The 19526-nt window shown below is 49.8% G+C and overlaps 1 protein-coding gene across 1 annotated transcript in view; it reads right to left on the bottom strand.

The window, feature by feature from the left end:
• The window catches only part of LASP1 (LIM and SH3 protein 1), a 601479-nt gene that overhangs the window by 128222 nt on the left and 453731 nt on the right, over positions 1-19526 (bottom strand). The window contains exon 5 of the mRNA XM_086924327.1: positions 2093-2234. Coding sequence (XP_086780453.1) covers positions 2093-2234 — 142 coding nt within the window. The remainder of the gene's footprint in view (positions 1-2092; positions 2235-19526) is intronic.

The raw sequence follows: 19526 nt of genomic DNA, 5'->3' as shown, positions 1-19526 counted from the left end.
GCAAGCAGAGTCCTTTTTCTTGAGAGGGATCTTGTACGACTTGATCTGGGGTTCCGGGGTGATTTTCCGCTTCAGGAGGGAAAGCCTGCCCGTTTCGGCGTCGAAGTGTTCCAGACGCTCATCCCCCGAAGGACGTCGAGGTCGTGGGTCGGGAACCACCGCTGACACCTTCGGCGCCTTCGGAGACCTTTTCGGGCACGCCGGCCACTGCCTTAGGAGCGAAAGCCTTATGCGCAGTCTTAGGCGGCAACGTGAAGAGGATCGGCGTGGACGCCTTAACTGGTTTCTCCACAGGTTTCGCAGGCGGAGGGTCCTTTGGATCGACCGACGCGGTGCCCTCACGGATGCGCTGCAGGGAGTCCGTCACCTTCTTGGTGAACGCGGCGGATGGGCGCGCCGGTTCAACGGAATCCTTCGAGGCCACTTTCGGAGTCGACTCACGGGGCGCAGCGCCCGTGGCCTTGTCGTGCGGGCGCGGGGTAGTGAGGACCTTCGGGTCGAGTCGCTTCTTCGGGTCACCGAGATTTTTCTTCGGTTCGCCAACAGCCTTCTTCGGGTCGACAAGGCCCCTGCCGCCGTCGACCGACCTCACTTTAGCCTTCGGCGCGGCAGACTTCGTCTCGACGGCCTTGGCTTGACTTTGACTCGACAGCCACCTTCGGCTTCTTTGGCACCGAAGCCTCTGAAGTTCTTGATCCGACCAAAGCGATGCGCACTTTCGGTTTCGATGCTGGCACCTGCGCAGTATCTGGTGTCGAGACCGTAGGTTTTACTTTCGGTTTCGTTTTGCCAGGGAGTGGCTCCGTAACAATGTCCGTGGCCGGGCCCGAAGGCGAGGCCGTGGAACCCATATCTAGATCTTGGGTAAGGCCCGAAGGCGATCCCTCGACCTGGGCCTTCTAAATCGGCACAGCCCCAGAGTCAGTTTGAGGAAGCTCCTCATCCGAGCTATTCTCCATGGCCCCGAGGGCACCATCGTCGTCTCCTACCTCCTCGACGACTTCTTCGCTTTCGAACACCTCAGCATCCGCGTCGTAGTCTTCTTCGACGTCCCCCGCATTGAAGATGTCCACAGGCGCCGGAGCAGATTGCTGGGCCTCCAGGCGCGCAGCTCGTCGAAGCTTAAGTGTCTTCTTGGACCTGAAGCGTGAACAAGCCATACACTTGTCCTCATCGTGGTCCGGCGACATACACTTGTTTCACACCGGGTGGACGTCGATGTGGGGGTACTTCGAGTTACAGACCGACATCTCTTGAATGGACTTCGTTCCATGATGGATGGTCGATAGGTCAGGAGCGTCGACGAGGCCTCCCACGCCGAGAGCACGCGGAAGTACAGAATCCGGCTCGGAGCCGAGCTACAAGAAGTGAAGCCGAACGCAAGACAATACCGACGTATAGACTAAAGACCTTTTGGTCTTAAGAAAGTTTTTCTATCGATTCCGACAAGAGGGAATTAAAGACATCCTAACCCAATGGCGGAAAAAAAACAATCTGAGGATGGAGTCGATGCCCATGCGCACTGTAGTCTAAGGGAGGAGCCACGTATCTCGTGATACTTCGAAGACTCTTCCAGGACAACAATGTGCAATCATCCGGACCCAACACTAGGCGGCGATCTATGCACAGATATGAATTCAGCAGCCCACATGCCTCGAACCTAGCAGCAATAGTTTGAAAAAGCTTGTTTGAGAGTAACTATACCATTGAAGAGAGAATAGATCCGAAGACTTGTACCAAACTGAGTTGAACATACAGGAGAAGCACGTATGTCCAACCCAGACAGCAGAGAGAAAACAATCTAACAAAGGAGTCGATGCTTATACGCAGTATCACTGAGAGGAGAAGTCACCTTACCTCGGGACTCTAAAGACTTCCTCAAAGGACAACAAGTTGCACAACTAGGAACCAAACATTAGATAGAGGAGCATGTGTCTACAGCCACACATGCCAAACATTACCTTTCACGTAAGCCTGGTAAATGAATTGCTAGTTGTCATCAGGTAGAGAAGTACCCAGGTATTGTAAATGGTGCTGCGCACAAGTGGAAGACATAAGGCCCGCATTTTACAAATTAGCATTCTATTCTTACCAGGGGTGCTTGGTGGAGAGTAGTGATGCTCTGAGGGTCTCCGGTAGTTTGTTGTGTCCTGAGAGCTCCGGCGTTCTGGTTCCACACCTTCCCCAGTGCTGGGGCCCATCCGGCTCTTTTCAAACTCTTCATGGTACTTTATCTGCAAGACAGATTAGAAGAAGTCTGTAAAGATCTAACTAGGGGTAGTGTGCAGCAAAACTAAAACTACAAAGGTTTATGATATAAACAAGATTGCCTGGCAAGTAGAAAAACTAAAGAAAGTGAAAATATCTAATCATCCATTATGGTAGACAACTGAGTGAGAACATTAATCTTTCACCATACCACATGGGATAATATCCAGAAGTCTTTGCACCATGCCTTCAGCAGCTCAACAAGTCTATTTTACCTCTGGAATACCTTCAGGTTAGAAATGTCCTCACTATGACAGCAGTCAGATCCGGGTAGAATTTACACACCAGAAAGTTAGGTGCCCCACACCTAAGATGCAATAACTTGCTCACCAACAAGTGTATTTTTAAAGGCAGTGGTTACAAACATGGAGAAAAATTAATCAAGAGATTGCAGTCACCAAAAGAAATAATTTCCATCTGTGGAGCAGACAGTTTTATTTTCTACAATGAAAGGACAGCTACCCACATTTGACCAGCAGGTGGCATTTGAAAATTTGAAAGAAACTTCCTAAAACCAGTCTTGGGAGTGTGGCAAAAATAGTGACCAGGTAGTACGTGGAAATGGACACTCCATCCAACACTTGCTGTAGACTGCAGTACAATGTTTGATGCCTAAAAGGGAAGTCCAGGGAGAAGTGGGTGAAGAATCATCTGGTGGTGGCACAGCTTGGGCAGCCCATGATCTCACCTCAGAGGACGAAGCGGCACATTTATGGCACAAGTCAAAATGGTGGCCACCATATAACCCGGTGAGGTGAGCTTGGCAGTGGTGACTTCGGGTATGCCCATCATGGAGGGATGAGATCCTAGGTTGCAGCAGTGGCTCTGAAGAACAACAAAAGTTACTTACCTGTGATCTGTGGTTCTCCAGTATTGGTATCTTTCATAGATTCACATGCCTGAATCATTCCCTGTCGTCGGAGTGGGAAACCCACGGTACATAAAAATAGCAATAAATATGCACATAATAACCATACCATAGGTAACATAGAATCAGGAAGTAAAGTAGCTAGAAATCAAAAAGGAAAAAACCTCCACATTTATGACTTGTCCAAGTCATTATATACAGTCCAAACCACAGCCAATCAGGCGACAGAACCCTCTAGAATGTTCTCCTTTGAGGCTCAGGATTTCTCGCACAAGTGTGATCCATAGCGAAAAGAGCATAGAAAAGCCTCTGAGGGGAGGTGGGTGGGTTGCATGTGAGTAACTTTTGCTCTTCTCCGGTATTGGGGTATCTTTCATAGATTCACATGCCTGAATCAGAATAGAAAGCAGTAAATCCATAATGATGCTAGTGAGATCATATTCATAACATAAGCATATATACAGCAGAGACATTATGCAATAACACATATATACACACACACACAATATATATATATATATACACACACAATTATATATATATATATATATATATATATATATATATATATATATTTATATTTATATATCATAGATCTGTATTTGAGAAATACTAAAGAGGAGGAGGGACGAACAGAGGCAACCTTATTTAAAAAGATTACGGAGAACAGATTGTGCCACAGACGTATCTGCATTACTGGCAGCTTCCAAACAGTAGTGCCTGGTGAAGGTGTGCCTGCTGGATCACGTTGCAGCTCTGCAGATTTGACAGAGGCACACCAGCAAAAAGAGCAGTGGAGGAGGAAATTGCTCTAGTAGAATGCGCTCTGAGTTGTTTGTAATGGTTTTCCTGCTTGTTGATGACAAACAAATTGCAGCAGAAATCCAACGAGCTATGGTCTGTTTGGTTATCGTGTGTCCCTAGCATATCTTTCCATAGGTGACAAACTGATCAGATTTTCGGATTGAAGAAGTCCGTTGTGAATAGAATTTCAGAAATCTTTTGATGTCAATGGTATGCAAAGTTCTTTCTGCAAGTGATTGAGGATTAGTAAAAAAATCTTTAGATTGATCGGTTTGTTTAGATGGAAGTATGAAGGTAGTTTAGGAAGAAAACTAGGGTTAGTGCGTAGCACTACTGAGTTCGAGGTGAATTGAAGGAAAGGCGGTTTATTAGTGAAGGCTTGAATGTCACTGACCCGCTTAGCTGATGTTAAAGCCAACAGAAGAGCCACCTTCCAAGATAGAAACTTCACATCCGCCCTATGAATAGGTTCAAAGGGGTGTCGCATAAGCTGTGCAAGCACTACATTAAGATGCCAGGATGGAGGTGGACGGCGGATGGGAGGAAACATTTGTGAGAAAGTGGCTCTATATGTACTGGACCAAAAGTAAGGTGCAGTGTGTATAGAGGCCATCAACCCCAGAGGTATAACAGAGATTAAAGTCAGGGCTGACCTTACTCCCAAAAGTGGTAGCTTGATCGAGCAGTAAGGCAGTACCAGAGGACAGTGTAAAGCATTTGTTGTACACACTCAGTCAGCAAAAGGTTTCACACACTCAAGGAATGAACTCCAGGCCAATTGTTTTTATATCAAAAGATAGTAGTTTTATTTTTAGAACCAACAGATATCAAAATATACTTTTTCTAGTGAGGAGTAATCTCAGGTTATTGCTTTGCAGAAAGGCAATTACTTTGTAAACACAATAGGTATATGGGTTGCAATAGACAACACAGTTCTACACACAATTTAGCATGGAGCTCAATGGGTTTTTTTACACAATTACAGTTGATTACTTTGCAGATTACTTTTGTAAGTCCAACACTGGATCCTAGATTCAGTGCTGAGGTCTAAGCTGGAAGCAATGTAGTAAAAACGTTTGTTATTGCAAGGATTTTTAAGGAATAAAAAGGTATTTCAAAAGTTCACACTTAGAAACTTTTCAGTGAATATCTGGCAATGTTATCCAACGGGAGAAAATTCAGGTTACAGGTAAAGTATGTTCTTGTTACTTTTGTAATCCAGTACTGGACTGCTAGGTCCAGCACTGGGATCTCTACTTAAGACAGGTGAGTAATTATGTTTCAGTAGTATGTGCGAATTTTAAAGAATATTTCAAGTTTTCAAAAGTAGACTGAAGAAATTTCATAGAAAAGCAGACAATGGATTCCTATAGAGAAAATACAGTTTAATGGTAGACCCGGTTCAGATTACTTTTGTGGTTCAATACTGGGCTACAAGGTACAGTACTGGCTTCTCTCCTGATCACAGGTGAGGAATTCGTTACTCAGCTGATTTTAGAGGAATATTTTAAGTTTTCAAAACTTCACACTTAGAAAATTTTTCGAGTCAAACCAGTCAATGTTATCCAATGGCAGGTAAGTGAGTTACCGGTTTCCAGGTGAGTACTCGGCTGGTGAAGTTAAGGTTCTGGGCATAGACTCAAGGGTCCCCCAGGGTCAGGTAGGTACAGTTAGTTCACCCTCAGCGGCACAGGGGCAGCCGGGTGCAGAGGTAGTTCGGCCCAATGCTAGCCAATGAGAGGCAGGGGGCCTTCGGTTGGTGGCTGCTGGCTAGCAGGCCACGCGGCTGCTGGCTAGCAGGCCACGCGGCTGTGGGAGCTGGGCTCCTAGTATCTTGCTCAGGGCAAATTGGGAAGTAGGATAGGGTAAAGGTTGCACTGCCAGAGGCACTCGGGCGGCTGTGTGCAGGGTGCTTTTGAGGCGTCAGGCGCTCAATGTTATTCAATAGGAAAGGTAAAAAGGGAACAAAGGCTACAGACTCGGGGACGGTGATTCTTCAGGTGCGACCACCACTTCGAGAGGTAAGTTGGGATCCTGGAGAAGAGATAGGTACCCCCAAAGGGAGGCACAGGGAGCCGCTGGGCGCCGGGGGCAGGGGTGTCTTTGGGTGTCTGGAACTCTTACCCTTGGCTGGTCGCGGCTAGAGGGATCCCTGGTTCTGAGGCTGCAGGCTTCGTCCGGTTCGTCGAGGAGGGTCTTTGGGCACTGGACTTCGGGTCCCAGTCGCCTGGGGCACAGCCTCGTGGTTTTGGATCGCACGGGCTCGGCGGGTGAAGAGTGGGCAGGTCTTGAGCTTCCTGGCTGGCACAAGGGGTTGGTTGTTGAAGCAGAGCCTCTGCTAATGGGAGTCCCAGTACTTAAAATGGTCAAGGCAGGCAGGTCCTCTGGGTGTCCCAAGGTTGCTGTCCGCAGGAGTCGCCGGGATTAAGCAGGAGCAGGTTCCAGGGTCGACAGGCCGATAGGGCTGGGGCCAAGTCAGTGTGTGTCGTCCTGTTGTGAGCAGCTGCACAGCGGGTCTTCTTGATCTTCTTTTCTTATCGGGATCTGAGGAAGGTTGGTTGTTCAGGGAGCCCCTAAATACTGAATTTAGGGGCGTTACAGGTAGGGCAATAGCAGGGGCCAATAGGTCCCTGTCCTGGGGTGGGTACACTCCCTAGCCTGCTCCTCTCCGGTGGGAGGAGGGCAGGAACTTAGCTGTGATTGGGAAGGGCTCCCCATCTTCAAGCTGGCCGGAGCCCAGGGTCGTGCTTCACCTCGCCTCCCCCAACTGAGGGGTGGGGTAGGCACAGGCTGAAACACCCCCCTTCATGACGTAGGGTTTCCCGCCAGAGTGGGGGTCCGAACTGGTGGGGGCCAGTTGCTGGGTATAGAAAATGGTCTGGAGAAGCTCACAGAGGCGGCAAGCCTTTGAAGCTTCACTCTGCCCATCCTGGGGGAGAAGACCTAGCACCTGGCCCAGGATGTGCATTGTTGCAGGTCCAGGAGAGCAAGGGGCTCTCCACCCAGGGGTCCAGCAGCATGTCTGCTGTATGGCAGCCACTCAGTCCAGATGTGGATTGTAGGTTAGGTTTCAGGGGGCATCTCTAAGGTGCCCTCTGGTGCATTTTACATTAAACCTCACACTGGCATCAGTGCAGGTTTAATGTGCTGAGCAGTTTGATACCAAACTTCTCAGTCTTCAGTGAAGCCATCATGGTGCTGTGGAGTTCGTAATGACTACCTCCCAGCACCATATACTCTTAAATGGCAGCACTGCGCTTACAGTGCCCAGGAATGGCCCTGGATACTCCAGGGGCACAGGGCTCATGCACCTGTGCCCACACCACTGGCATAGGGCACCCAGCTAGAGGGGTGTCTGATGTATGCCAGGGCAGTGGGGTTTGTGGGCATGGCACACGGGGATGTGTGCCATGTCGACTGTTTAGTTCTGCACTTAGACACTCAGCCTGCAAAGGCAGTGTTTGGGTGTCAGGGTACAGGGCCCCTAAGGGTGGCACAATAAGTGCTGCAGTCCTTAGGGGTCTTCTCTGGTCACCATGCCCTGAGTACCAATGGAACCCTTTACTAGGGGCTGATAGGTGGCCAGAGATGCCAATTGGGTTTTGTTTCAACACAGCTTTAGGGAAGGAACACAGGCACTGGGTACCTGGTTGGCAGGAGCCCAGGGCACACTCAGTCAAAGCACATCAGCAGTTCAGCAAAAAGTGGGGGCATACCAATGCAAGAAAGATGGCACTTTCTCACAACATTCAAAACAATCCTTTGAAGAACTGCTGAATCATCCTAGCGTAATAAAGAGTTGGAACCATCCTGTCGAAATCTTGATAGCCTCTAAAAACACTTTAAGAGTAGAATGACAAAGGCCTGATCTGGCTACATGCAAAAAGAAGGGCAGAATCTGCTCCGGTTTTGCCTGGATTGGACGAATGTTGGCAGTTTGACACCACAGGCACAATCGCTTCCATTTAATCTCGTACGTCTTAATACTGGAAGGCGCTCTATCATTGGCTAAGACTTCCTTACAGTCTGCAGGAATGTCTAAATGGACGAATTCAAGGTGTTCAGGCGCCAGGCCGCTAATCTCAGAGATGCAGGGTCCGGGTGGCAGATCTGTCCGTTCTGAATGGATAGAAGGTTCGTTATTGGTTGAAACTGAATGGGATCCCATTCGGAGAGAAGGAGGAGTTCGGTGAACCAGAATTGGCGAGGCCACCTGGGACCTATGAGTATTAGGCGACAGGGCTCCTTCATTTTCCGGAGAACCCTGAGAACCAACGGTATCATTGGAAAGGCGTAAGCATAGATCAGCGACCAATTCATCAAAAACACATTCCCACACGATCCTTTGTGGGGAAGCCAGCTTGCAAAGAATGGGCATTTGCGGTTCTGACTGGTCGCAAACAGGTCCAGATCGGGTAGACCCCACTTCTGAAAAATTCAATCCAACGTTGGTTGATGCGCTCCCACTCGTGATTGGAAACGGTTGACCTGCTGAGGGAATCCGCAAGGACATGGAAAACTCCCTGAACATGGACCGCTGACCGGCTGATCCGGTGTCGGATCGCCCAATTCCAAATTTGCTGGGCTTGTCGAGACAGCAGGGTGGACCTCGTTCCTTCTAGTAATGCATACTTGTAGTATTGACCATCCAGATCAATACTAATGCCCCGAGAATGATGGTGCGAAGAGATTTTAGGGCCAGGAAGATAGCTAGCAATTCCAGAAGGTTGATATTTATTTATAAGCTTTTATATAGCGCGAACATGATCCAGAGGGATATCGGAGCGCTTCACAATTACGGCTGGTCAAGGTTAGGCAGGCAACAAATACATAACACAGGAAATAATTACAAAGGGTGCAAGCCATCATCACAGTAAGTACAATGAATAAGTCCAGAATCTTCAAGCAAAAGATCAGACCCTGGAAACTCACATTTATTGCATTTTTAACCATTACACAATAGGAGGATGCTAATAGGTTATTTAAAATTTGCCCTGAAGATAATCTTAATTTCTGAAAAGCAAATGTCAAGTTCCTCACTACTGTAGAATGCAAAGTTGCATCACTTAATTCTATATATTTGTGTAACACATGCCACGTCCGCTGCTGAACGTCCCATTTTCCACTGACCGTCAGCCCTTGAAGGTGTGATCCCCACCCTTCGAGGGAGGCATCCATGGTGATGACGAAACTTAGAGCTTCCGCTAGGAATGAGCAGCCTTCTGCCACTTTCCTCTTGCAAGTCCACCAGTGTAAGGTTTCTCGAATCCGGGGAGTGATGTGGATGAGATCGATCCCGAAATCTGCAACCATTGGTTGTTGAGCTCCTCTTGCAGGGGTCTCATTCTGAGACGGCAGTTGGCGACTAAAGGAATGCAGGATGAAAGCATACCCAGAAGTGATTTAACTGCCGGACCGAAACACACCTTTTTGATCGCAGTAGTTGGGCAAGTTTGCAAATTTTTAGTTGTCATTCGTCTGAGACAAAGGCTTGTGTCAACCGAGTGTCTATGGTGGCTCCCAAGAACGTTGTTCTTTGTGATAGGACGAGAAGAGACCTGCCGAAATTGATGGAGGCCCAGAGATTGGAAAAGAGACAAACATCTGAGCGTGGGCTTTTGCGACTGTGAAAGAATTTGCCTTGATAAGGCAGTCGTCTAGATGCACAAGTTACTACTTGTGTAACAATATATCTGTAAGAGACATTAGTTAGCGATAGATTCCTTACCTTAGAATATCCCCAGGCATCATACTGGATCTGGAAAGTTTTGCTTAGCAGTACCCCTGCGCGTCAGTAGGTGGAGTTGTGCGGCTCTGCGTCCGTCGCTGGCGTCGTATGCGCAGAGATGACGTCACGGAGACTACTTAGGCGCCACCCATGCATGCGGACGTCAGTGCCATGCAAGAAACTGACCATTGGTGCATACAACTAGGGCCCTAAAAGGAGATGACCTTAACCCTAGTAATCAGTTCGCACAACGGGGAGGATGGGCGGGGAGGTAAGGAATCTATCACTAACTAATGTCTCTTACAGATATATTGTTACACAAGTAGTAACTTGTGCATCTCAAAGAGACACGTTAGTGATACATTCCTTACCTTAGAATAGATACCCCAGCAATACCAACCCCTGTGGTGAGCCTGCAAACAAGATTACACCAAAAAGTTACGGAGCAGGGGGCGTAGCTAGCGGAGCCACGGAGTGGCCACTTTGAAAGCGAGCTCCGTCGGCCGGGAGAAATTCCTAACATATTCCTGCCCAAGGAGCGGCTGTAGCGGTACAAAAATACCCCCCGGGTTGAGGGGACACCGGTACCTGCAGTGTGGCTACTTTCGTGAGCAAAGCACTTCGATTGCCAAAGTTAAGAGCGATTGAGCTGTGCGCCAGTCGACTCATCGCGGCCTGATCTATGCAGAGACCGGAGTGCTCGGCGACTTGAGCCCACGGCTGCGTTGGCCAGCTGTATCTGAAGCGCACAGAGTGACAGAGGAAAGCAGAGCTGGTGGCTGTGAGCGGAGGCCGTCTACATACCATTACCTACAGGTACAAAAAGCCCGGCGGCATCATTGGGAGGTAGCGGCTAATTGAGAAGACGCGGAGGGGCGAGCATCGGTGGGCTGCGGCCGCCATTTTAGTGGTTTGGAACTTGAGCCTGATGTGAAGTAGTCCTGGGGAGGCGGCTATTGTGCATGGACCACACAACATGAGAGCACAGGCAAGAGGAGAATGAACTGGGGGATGCGTGTCACTCGCAGCTGTAACATGATGAACGGGGGCACACTACCTGAATAACTCCTGTGTGTCCAGGTGCTACCTCGTACTACATCGGAGGAGGGGTGCATTAACCCGGGATTAAGCGCGGAAGACCCAGTTGCAGTGCTTGGGGAAGACAAGAGGCGGGAAGGAGGGGGAGTTTGATACGCCATTGTGCGCCCCCTGATTTTGGAGGACGTTGTGCCCAGGTGGCTGCGAGTGAGCACTGGATAGGAACCCCGAATTGGACCGCGCACGGCTTACCCCATTGCCCACGCTAACTAGGATATAGCGCATGGGACACTGGCACTGCTGGAGGTAAGGCCCATCCTGGGGTGTTCCGCCAGCCGATCTGCTGAAACCTGTTCATCAGTGGGGTGCGGCCAGGTGCTGCGGAGTGCGAAGCTGCAGTGGAGGCTCCTTGGATTTTGAGGCAGAGTTTATCCTACTGACTTGCGGCCGTTTGTGTAGTGGGTGGAGTTACAGATGTGGTGGTGCGAGCACTGTGCGGACTGCTGGTTGCAGGCGACATGGGCAAGCCCGATGCAAAGCAGCCCAAGCTGACCTTCGAGAATAAACTCTCTACGAGGAACACAGACCCAGACCCTGACGCGCAGGGTGACTCACACCAAGGCTCACAGGCAGAGGATCAGGGTGAAGCTTTGCGGACATTAATGCTGGAAATGCGCACTAGCTTGCAAAACATTGACACGAAGCTGGATAACTTGACCACGCAGTTGGACTCCGTGAAGAACCAGGTGACCACACATGAGACCAGATTGGACCGTTTGGAGAACAGACACTGAATTCCATGAATTTCAGGCAGAGACCAAGGAACAATTGCTGCAAATGGATAAACTGCAATGTGTTCTTAGGGCCAAAAACGATAATTTGGAGGTGCCGTTTAGAAGAAATAACCTCCGAATTACTGGAATTCCAGAGACCACCGATATTTCCAAAATGGAGGTCTTCGTTTCGGATCTCCTGCACGAGCTGTTTGACCCTCACTTTCCCCAGTATTCGTGATTGAAAGGGCTCACAGATCCCTGGGCCCGAAACCTCCTATTGGTGGTACGCCAAGACCAATCCTGGCTAAACTACCAAGACCGGAACCTTATTTTGCACCTGGCAAGGGAAAAGGGAAAAATAAATCACAAAGGTAATAACATCTACACAGATTTTACTCCGGCGGTACGCAGAGAATTTCTCTCAGCCAAGTGCATCCTCATGCAGGCACAAATCCCTTACTCCCTGCTTTACCCAGCTAAACTAAAGGTGTTGCACGATGGCACTGCTCACTATTTCACGGATGCCAAATCCGCTCTGAAATTTGCCTAACATGTTGGCGGTAAGAGATCTAAGAACACTGGAGCTGTGGAAGGACATTAAGGAGGCCGGCTAAGTGACAATGATTGATTTATTACTTGGTTTCTGCTTAGCTTTAGAAGTTTAAACATGCTGTGCAGATATTTTATGTTACCGAGAACGGTTGGCTCCGTGTGGTGATCTGCGGTCGATTAGCTCCGCACTGCAGGGTGTTAGACACTGGCGGTCCTGGGGCGCGTATATAACTGATCCTTCATGTCCACTAGTTACTGCTGAATGGCTATCCGCATTACTCCCGGCCACCCTGTGCAGACAGGGTAGTTCAGCGGCTTTACCTCGCCCTCATAGGAAATCTCCCTGTATTATGATTGCAGTTTTCCAAAGTTGGAATTGGGAAGGGTATACTACAACCTGATTGGGAGGTTGGAGTGGGTGGAGGGTGGAGGCTGGGGTTTGGTTATTTGGTTTTATGCCAGCATGCAGATGCAGGATACTTTGGAGTGCTGCTCTGGAATGATAGTCCGCTTCGGGGTTCAGGCACAAGCGCTTCTTGAGGGACCGCACACTAACACATTGAATGTCCTTACATGGAATGTTAGGGGGTTGAACGATGGCAGGAAGGCCAGACTTGTACATGCTTATTTCGCTAGGCACAACATTGACATATGCTTCATGCAGGAAACGCACCTTAATGTAAAGCCATCACATCGGTTGTGTCACAGTAGATGGGAGAAACACTCCGCTATTTATTCCAACTATACATGGGGAGTGGCGGTATTGATTCGGAAAGGGGTGGACTGGCGTGAAGAGGCTGCATATATTGATCCTGAAGGGAGGTGTGTAATTCTAAATGGGCAGCAGGGCGGTATGTCAATAATACTAGCGGCTGTGTATGGTCCAAATGTCAACTCCCCGGAATTTTCCCGCAACATTTGGTCACGTATTAGAGCCATTGGATGCCATACGATAATTTGAGGTGGAGACTTTATTGCCATACTGAATGATGACATTGATAGACCGGGCTCGGCTCGTACCTCACATCCTCAGGCTAGCGCGGCACTACATGATATTATGTCTGACGATGACTTGACGTGATATTTGGCGGGTACGTCATCCCGGGCTCAAGGAGGGGACATGTATTTCTAGCCACCATAACGCCTGGTCCCGTTTACATTACTGGTTGGCATCGCGAGATCTTTCCACCTGGACACTCGAAGTGGTCCACCTGGCACGATCGCTGTCAGACCATGCCCACTGTGTTCTTAGACTGCGCTTACCAGATGTGCCCCCGCGTGCTTTCACTTGGCAATTACCCCCCCATGCGCTTCTAGACGAGGCCTTCAAAGAGGAAATCCGATCCGACATTACTGAATATTTTACTCTTAATACCAGGTCGGTTGACACTGAAGCCTCGCTATGGGAGGCCTTTAAGATCATGATAAGGGGACAAAGTATCGCAAGGCAGGCCGGGGTGCGAAAAGCCATCAGGGGCCCCATAGCTGCCTTAGCGGGACAGATAAGGGAACTTGAGAAGCAATTCTATTCTATGAACAACTCCGCTGCAGCTGCACTTCTAAAGGCAAAACTATTGGAGTTTGCTGAGGAATCGCAGCGGGAGGTCACATTTTTGGGGTAAATATGCAGAGGCAAGGAGATATGGCGAAGGTGCCAGACCGGGCCGTACGCTGGCGGGCATGATTCGTCCATCCAGGTCCACTGCCTTCGTACAGGAGATAAACACTGCTAGTGGGGACACTATTCGAGGCCAGAGATTCTCAACGAGTTCCCCAACTATTATTCCTCCCTGTATACTGCCAACCAGGTATCCAGCCCAGAAGGCCTGCAGGATTTTTTAGACTCTATTGCCCTGGTATGGTTTAACAATACACAGAGTTTATATGGACCTTCCCATTACGGTGGAGGACATAGCACAGGTCATAAAAAGTTTGCCGCTTAATAAGACCCCTGGGCCAGATGGCCTGACTACAGCTTTCTACAAAGCATATGCAGAGGAACTGGCCCCCAGATTGCTCTCAATATATGAAGAGGCATTGGAGGTGGGCGTTCTTCCGCCGTCAATGAGGGAAGCAATAATCATAACGCTGTTAAAGCAGGAGAAGGCAGTAACGGAGGTCGACTCCTACAGGCCACTATCCTTGATTAATGTAGATGTAAAGATCTATGCTAAACTGCTGGCAAATAGATTGCAACTGCTCCTTCCGATGATTGCACTCCCGTACCAATCAGGGTTCATCCCTGGACGGTCGACATCACACAAATTGCGTACATAGTTTTCAGTGTTGCATTGTCTTCACCCGAGTGTACTCCCCCCTGCCATCTTTTTAGATGCAACAAAAGCGCTTGAATGGCCGTATTTGTTTACAATATTAACACGCATGGGATTAAGCCCTCATTTTATAAATCGTATCAAGTTGTTGTATACAAATCCGCTTGCTCGGATCAGGGTCAATGGTTTGCTATCCGACCCATTCCATATATCGCGGGGCACGAGACAGGGATGTCCCCTTTCGCCCCTGCTCTTTGCCATAGCCATGGAGCCCTTGGCTGCCAGAATCCGGCAACATCATACCACACGGGGAATTGGTTTCAGTACACGCAGCCTCCTGATTTCGCTGGATGCGGATGATGTGACCCTGTACATTCTCAACCCCGAAGACCATCTAGATCCGGTCCTACGTGAATTCATCAGATTTGGAGGGCTAGTGGGTGTCTGTTAACTGGACCAAATCAGTCATTTACCCACTGATAGATGGTACTCCAATGGTTACATCTGAATTCCTACGGAGCTGGGAGGCTGAGGCAGTCAAATATTTGTGGGGTACAGCTGAGCCGAAACCTGCAGGAGATCTGGAACTTGAACTTCGGCAGGGCATACACGTGGTTGGAAGAGAAAGTTGCACTTATCCATTGCTGAGAAGGTAGCGCTGACGAAAATGGTTATTTTGCCGAAGTTTCTATACTTGTTTGTCAATGTGCCGATCCCCCTCACGCAACACTTTCTCACTCTTGAGATCGCAATTGCCAGCCATGGTTTGGGCGGGTGGGAGGGAGGGCAGGCAGGTCAGGGTCTGATGGGACCTTTTGACTCTTCCATTGAGACTGGGTGGGTTGGGTGCCACTGATATGCAGCTCTATGCTTTATGCGCCCAAGCTCAATTTCTCCATTTTTGGGTGCACCAGACGCCATATCAGCCCCACGTATCAGTGGAGATCGACGTGGTGACCCCAGTGCCCCTTGGGATAGCGCTGTACCAGAAGTCACAACGTCCTAGGGGAGATGTAGACACGGCAGGCACCCAGCGCTGGGCGTGGATTGCGCTCCGGAAGAGAGCTAACATCCCTGTTATGTATGCGCCATCTATACCGCTGGGGGATAAACCATGTTACCCTGCATTGAAGGTGGGGTGAGTAAGACCCTGTTTAAAGACATGCCCCTGCACACTTTTGCTGACCTATATCCGAATGGTGAGTTTAGGCTCCCCCTGCCAGGACTGAAGATCGCGCTGTGTCATTTGCAGAACTGTTTTTATATCACAAATTGAAAACTGCATGTCGTGCACTTTGGGCAGGCTTTCCCGAAGCTCCCCCAACATTGCCAGCTTTAGAGCTAATCCTGAAATCATCTTCCCCACGCAAACAAGTCACGCGCTTCTACACCAGCATGCAAAATACTACACCAGTAGTCCGGCCAAAGTCCCTACATCAGTGGAACAGTGAACTTGACCCTCAATTGACAGAAGAACAGTGGAAATTCTGCTGCAGGCAGCTGACTGAGCTTTCCCCAAATTACAGACTTCCCCTAATACATTTTAAATCTTTGCATAGATATTACAGGACACCAATCAGCATACATCGCATGAAGCTTAGGGAGGATGACAGATGTTAGCGCTGTGGGTATGCCTCGGCATCATTCTATTTGCATATTGCCTGGGACTGCCCACGAATCACTGCGTTTTGGCAGGAGGTATTTACTGCGGTAAACCAGATTGTTAGCAGATGGGATGCTCCCTCCCCAGAGTTGGGCCTCCTGGGCTATGTGAAAGACACGCCACCAAAACAGAGCAAATTACATGCACTTCTGTTATTGTATGCAAGAAAAAAGGCTGCTATCCGTTGGGGGAGAAAGAGGGTACCTAGGTTCAAGGACTGGCAGTCTGATGTGACGTATGGTCACACACAACTTGGCATATTCTGGGAACTGATGCCCAACTTCAAGACCGTGTGACATATGGGAGCCATTCCTAAGTTGGGCGCGCACTAGAGCAGAGTCCCCTGCGCCCAGTCCTTGTGCGGATACCTAGTGCTGTGTTGCCTCTATACACTGGATTAGTTGGAATTGTGATTGTAAAATCTCCACCATGCAGGACTTCGAAATGATCGGTTTGGCTGTATTATGGTTTTTGTTCACCTCCGATGTTTCATGTGATTTTCAAATACGCAATGGATTACACTAAAGATTGTGGTATGTGTATGGACAGATAGGTTTCTTGGTTGGAACACCTGTTCCTATTGTTTGTACTTGAAATTTGTATAAACTTTAAAAACAATTTAAAATAAAAAAAAGTTACGGAGCACAGAACGGCCAAAGCAGCCGTCCCTCCGGGCTTGACTGTCAAGGCAGTAGTGCTTGGTAAACGTGTGCAGCGAGGTCCACTGTAGCTGCCTGACAAATGTCCCGCAAGGGAACGCCGTGTCCCAATCAGTAGCGGCTGCAGTTGCAGTGGTAGAATGGGCAAGCAGCCCCACAGGAGGCTCCTCCTTGGCCAAAGAGTAACATGCTTTGATGCACAGAATGACCCACTGGGAGATGGTTCGTTTGTGCACAGCCCAACCTTTTTTGGCGCCTACATAGCCAATAAAGAGCTGATCATCCACCTGGAACTGCTGTGTACGCTGCAGATAGAATGAGAGCGCACGTTTTGGGTCCAGAGAGTGGAGCCTCTCCTCTTCCCTGGAAGGATGAGGAGGCAGAAAGAAGACGGGCAAAATGATGGTCTGCCCAATGTGAAAGGGCGTGACAACCTTTGGCAAGAAAGAAGGACAGGTCCTCAAAGCCACCTTGCCTGGATGAACAGAAAGGAATGGAGGTTTGGAAGAAAGAGCCTGGAGCTCACTCACTCTTCTCCAGGAAAGGCGTCTTTAAGGTGAGAAGACGTAAGGGACAGTTATGAAGGGGATCAAAAGGAGCACACATCAGAAAAGCCAAGACAAGATTCAAGTCCCACTGAGGCGTTATGAAGGGCACGGGTGAGAATGTATGCGTAATACCTTTAAGGAAACGGTTAACAACCAGGGACTTAAAAAGGGAAGGCTGATCTGGAAGCAGCAGAAAGGCAGAGATGGCATAAAGATAACCTTTGATAGTGCCCAACGCAGAGCCCTGCTGGGCCAAAGAGAAGGAACAGAAGAACCTCAGAAAGAGGGGCAGGTAGGGGATCCACAGCATTCGCTGTACACCATGCAACAAACTTGTTCCACCTGCAGGCACACACCGTCTTGGTGGAGGGACGCCTGGCAGCTAGAATGACATCACAGACTTCGGGAGGAAGATCAAAAAGTGTCAACTGTCGCCACTTAATCTCCATGCATGGAGGTGGAGACTGGAAAGGTTCGGGTGGAGGACCGTCCCCTGCTGCTGCGACAGAAGATCCTTCTAAAAAGGCAGACTGATCGGGGGATTGATGCTCATATTGAGTAGCTCGGGATACCACACTCTTCGAACACAGACCGGAACCACAAGAATGACTTGAGCCCGGTTGCGCCTGATCTTCAGCACTCTGGGCAGAAGTGGTATAGGTGGAAAGGCATACAACAGACCGCAGCTCCACTAGCAACGAAAGCATCTCAGAGCGAGTGCCGCCTTGGAAATTCCAACGAGCAGAAGTGATGACATTGCGCGTTCTCTTCAATGGCAAATAGAACTAACCAAGGCTCTCCCCACTGCCGAAAGAGACCTTGCGCCACGTCGGTGTTCAGACGCCATTCGTGATCCCTCATGCACCGGCCGCTGAGTTAGTCTGCCCTGGTGTTCAGAGAACCTGCCAGGTGTTGACTCACCAAGGTAATGCCTTGGCTGTGGTGTTGTCCATGAACACCCGCACTACACTCACCCGGACAGAGGGAAGGAATGCCTTCAGTTCAAGTCGGATGGCCTGCAGCTTCAGAAGGTTGATATGGAGCCGGGAGTCCGCCGGTGACCAGAGGCCTCTGATCTCTGCCTCTCCCATGTGGCCGCCCCATCCCAGGAGGGACGCATCCATCACCACTGTGCTCCGGCTGGGGAAGGGGGAGGGACCTGTCGCTGACCCAATGCTGATTTGTGAGCCACCACCGCAATTGTAGTGCAGTGCCCTCTGAGTTCTGGACATAGGCGTACAGGTTTCCCTGATGCTGCGCACACTGGAACTTCAGGTCTCACTGCAGAGCCCGCATATGCCATCTGGCGTGTGTCACCAGCAGGATGCAGGAGGCCATTTGGCCCAGAAGCCGGAGGATCATTCCGACTGAAACCCGGGATAGAAGCTGAAAGAGCAGAACCATAGCCTGAATATCCCAGACTCGCTGGTCGGGAGGATAAACTCAAAACAGCGTTGAGTCCAGAACCGCTCCGATGAAGGGGAGCTGCTGAGACTCCGGTGCGACTTCAGCACGTTGATGGAGAACTCAAGCAAATGCAGGAGGTTGGCCCTAGTCTGAAGGTGGGTAACCACTGCCTGGGGCGAGCCCGCCTTCAACAACCAGTCGTAAAGGTAGGGGAAGACACACCCCTGATCTGCGCAGATGAGCTGCGACCGCCATCACTTTTATGAACACTGCAGGGGCGCTGGTAAGGCCGAAGGGGAGCACAGCAAATTGAAAATGCTCCTGGCCTACTGTGAACCGCAGGTAGCGCCAGTGGGCCGGCAGGATGGGAATATGAAAATAAGCGTCCTGCAAGTCCAACGATACCATCCAGTCTCCAGGGTCCAGGGCAGTCAGGACCTGAGCCGTAGTCAGCATCTTGAACTTCTCCTTCCAGAGGAAGCTATTGACGTCCCGGAGGTCCAAGATGAGGTGCGAGTCCCCCTCGGGAACCAGAAAGTAGTGGGAACAACAACCACTCCCTACTTCCTGACCGGGAACGTAGTTGATGGCCCCCTTGGCCAGGAGGGCCGTGACTTCCTGACTGAGAAGAGCCAAATGATCCCCCGACATGCAGTGGTACCGAGGTGGCATGGCTGGAGGGGAGGACAGAAAGGAGAGCGAGTAACTGTGGCAGATCTGCAGCACCCACTTGTCAGAAGTAATGCCGCGCCAGTGGTGAAGGTGGTGGCGGACCCTGCCACCCACCGGCGCAGGGTACTCCCTGAAGCTCGGTTTACGAAGGCTTAGAGGCGGCAGCAGCGGAGGTGGAGGTGGAGGTGGACTGACACGCGAGCTGGTTGCCAGACCAGTCCCTGTGGAATTCACGTCCACGCGGTGGCTGGTTCAGCACAGGCTTGTTGG

This window comes from Lissotriton vulgaris, chromosome 5, assembly GCF_964263255.1.
Source record: "Lissotriton vulgaris chromosome 5, aLisVul1.2, whole genome shotgun sequence".
In the NCBI taxonomy this organism is placed as follows: Eukaryota; Metazoa; Chordata; class Amphibia; order Caudata; family Salamandridae; genus Lissotriton; species Lissotriton vulgaris.
This window is presented reverse-complemented; position numbering and strand designations above follow the sequence as displayed.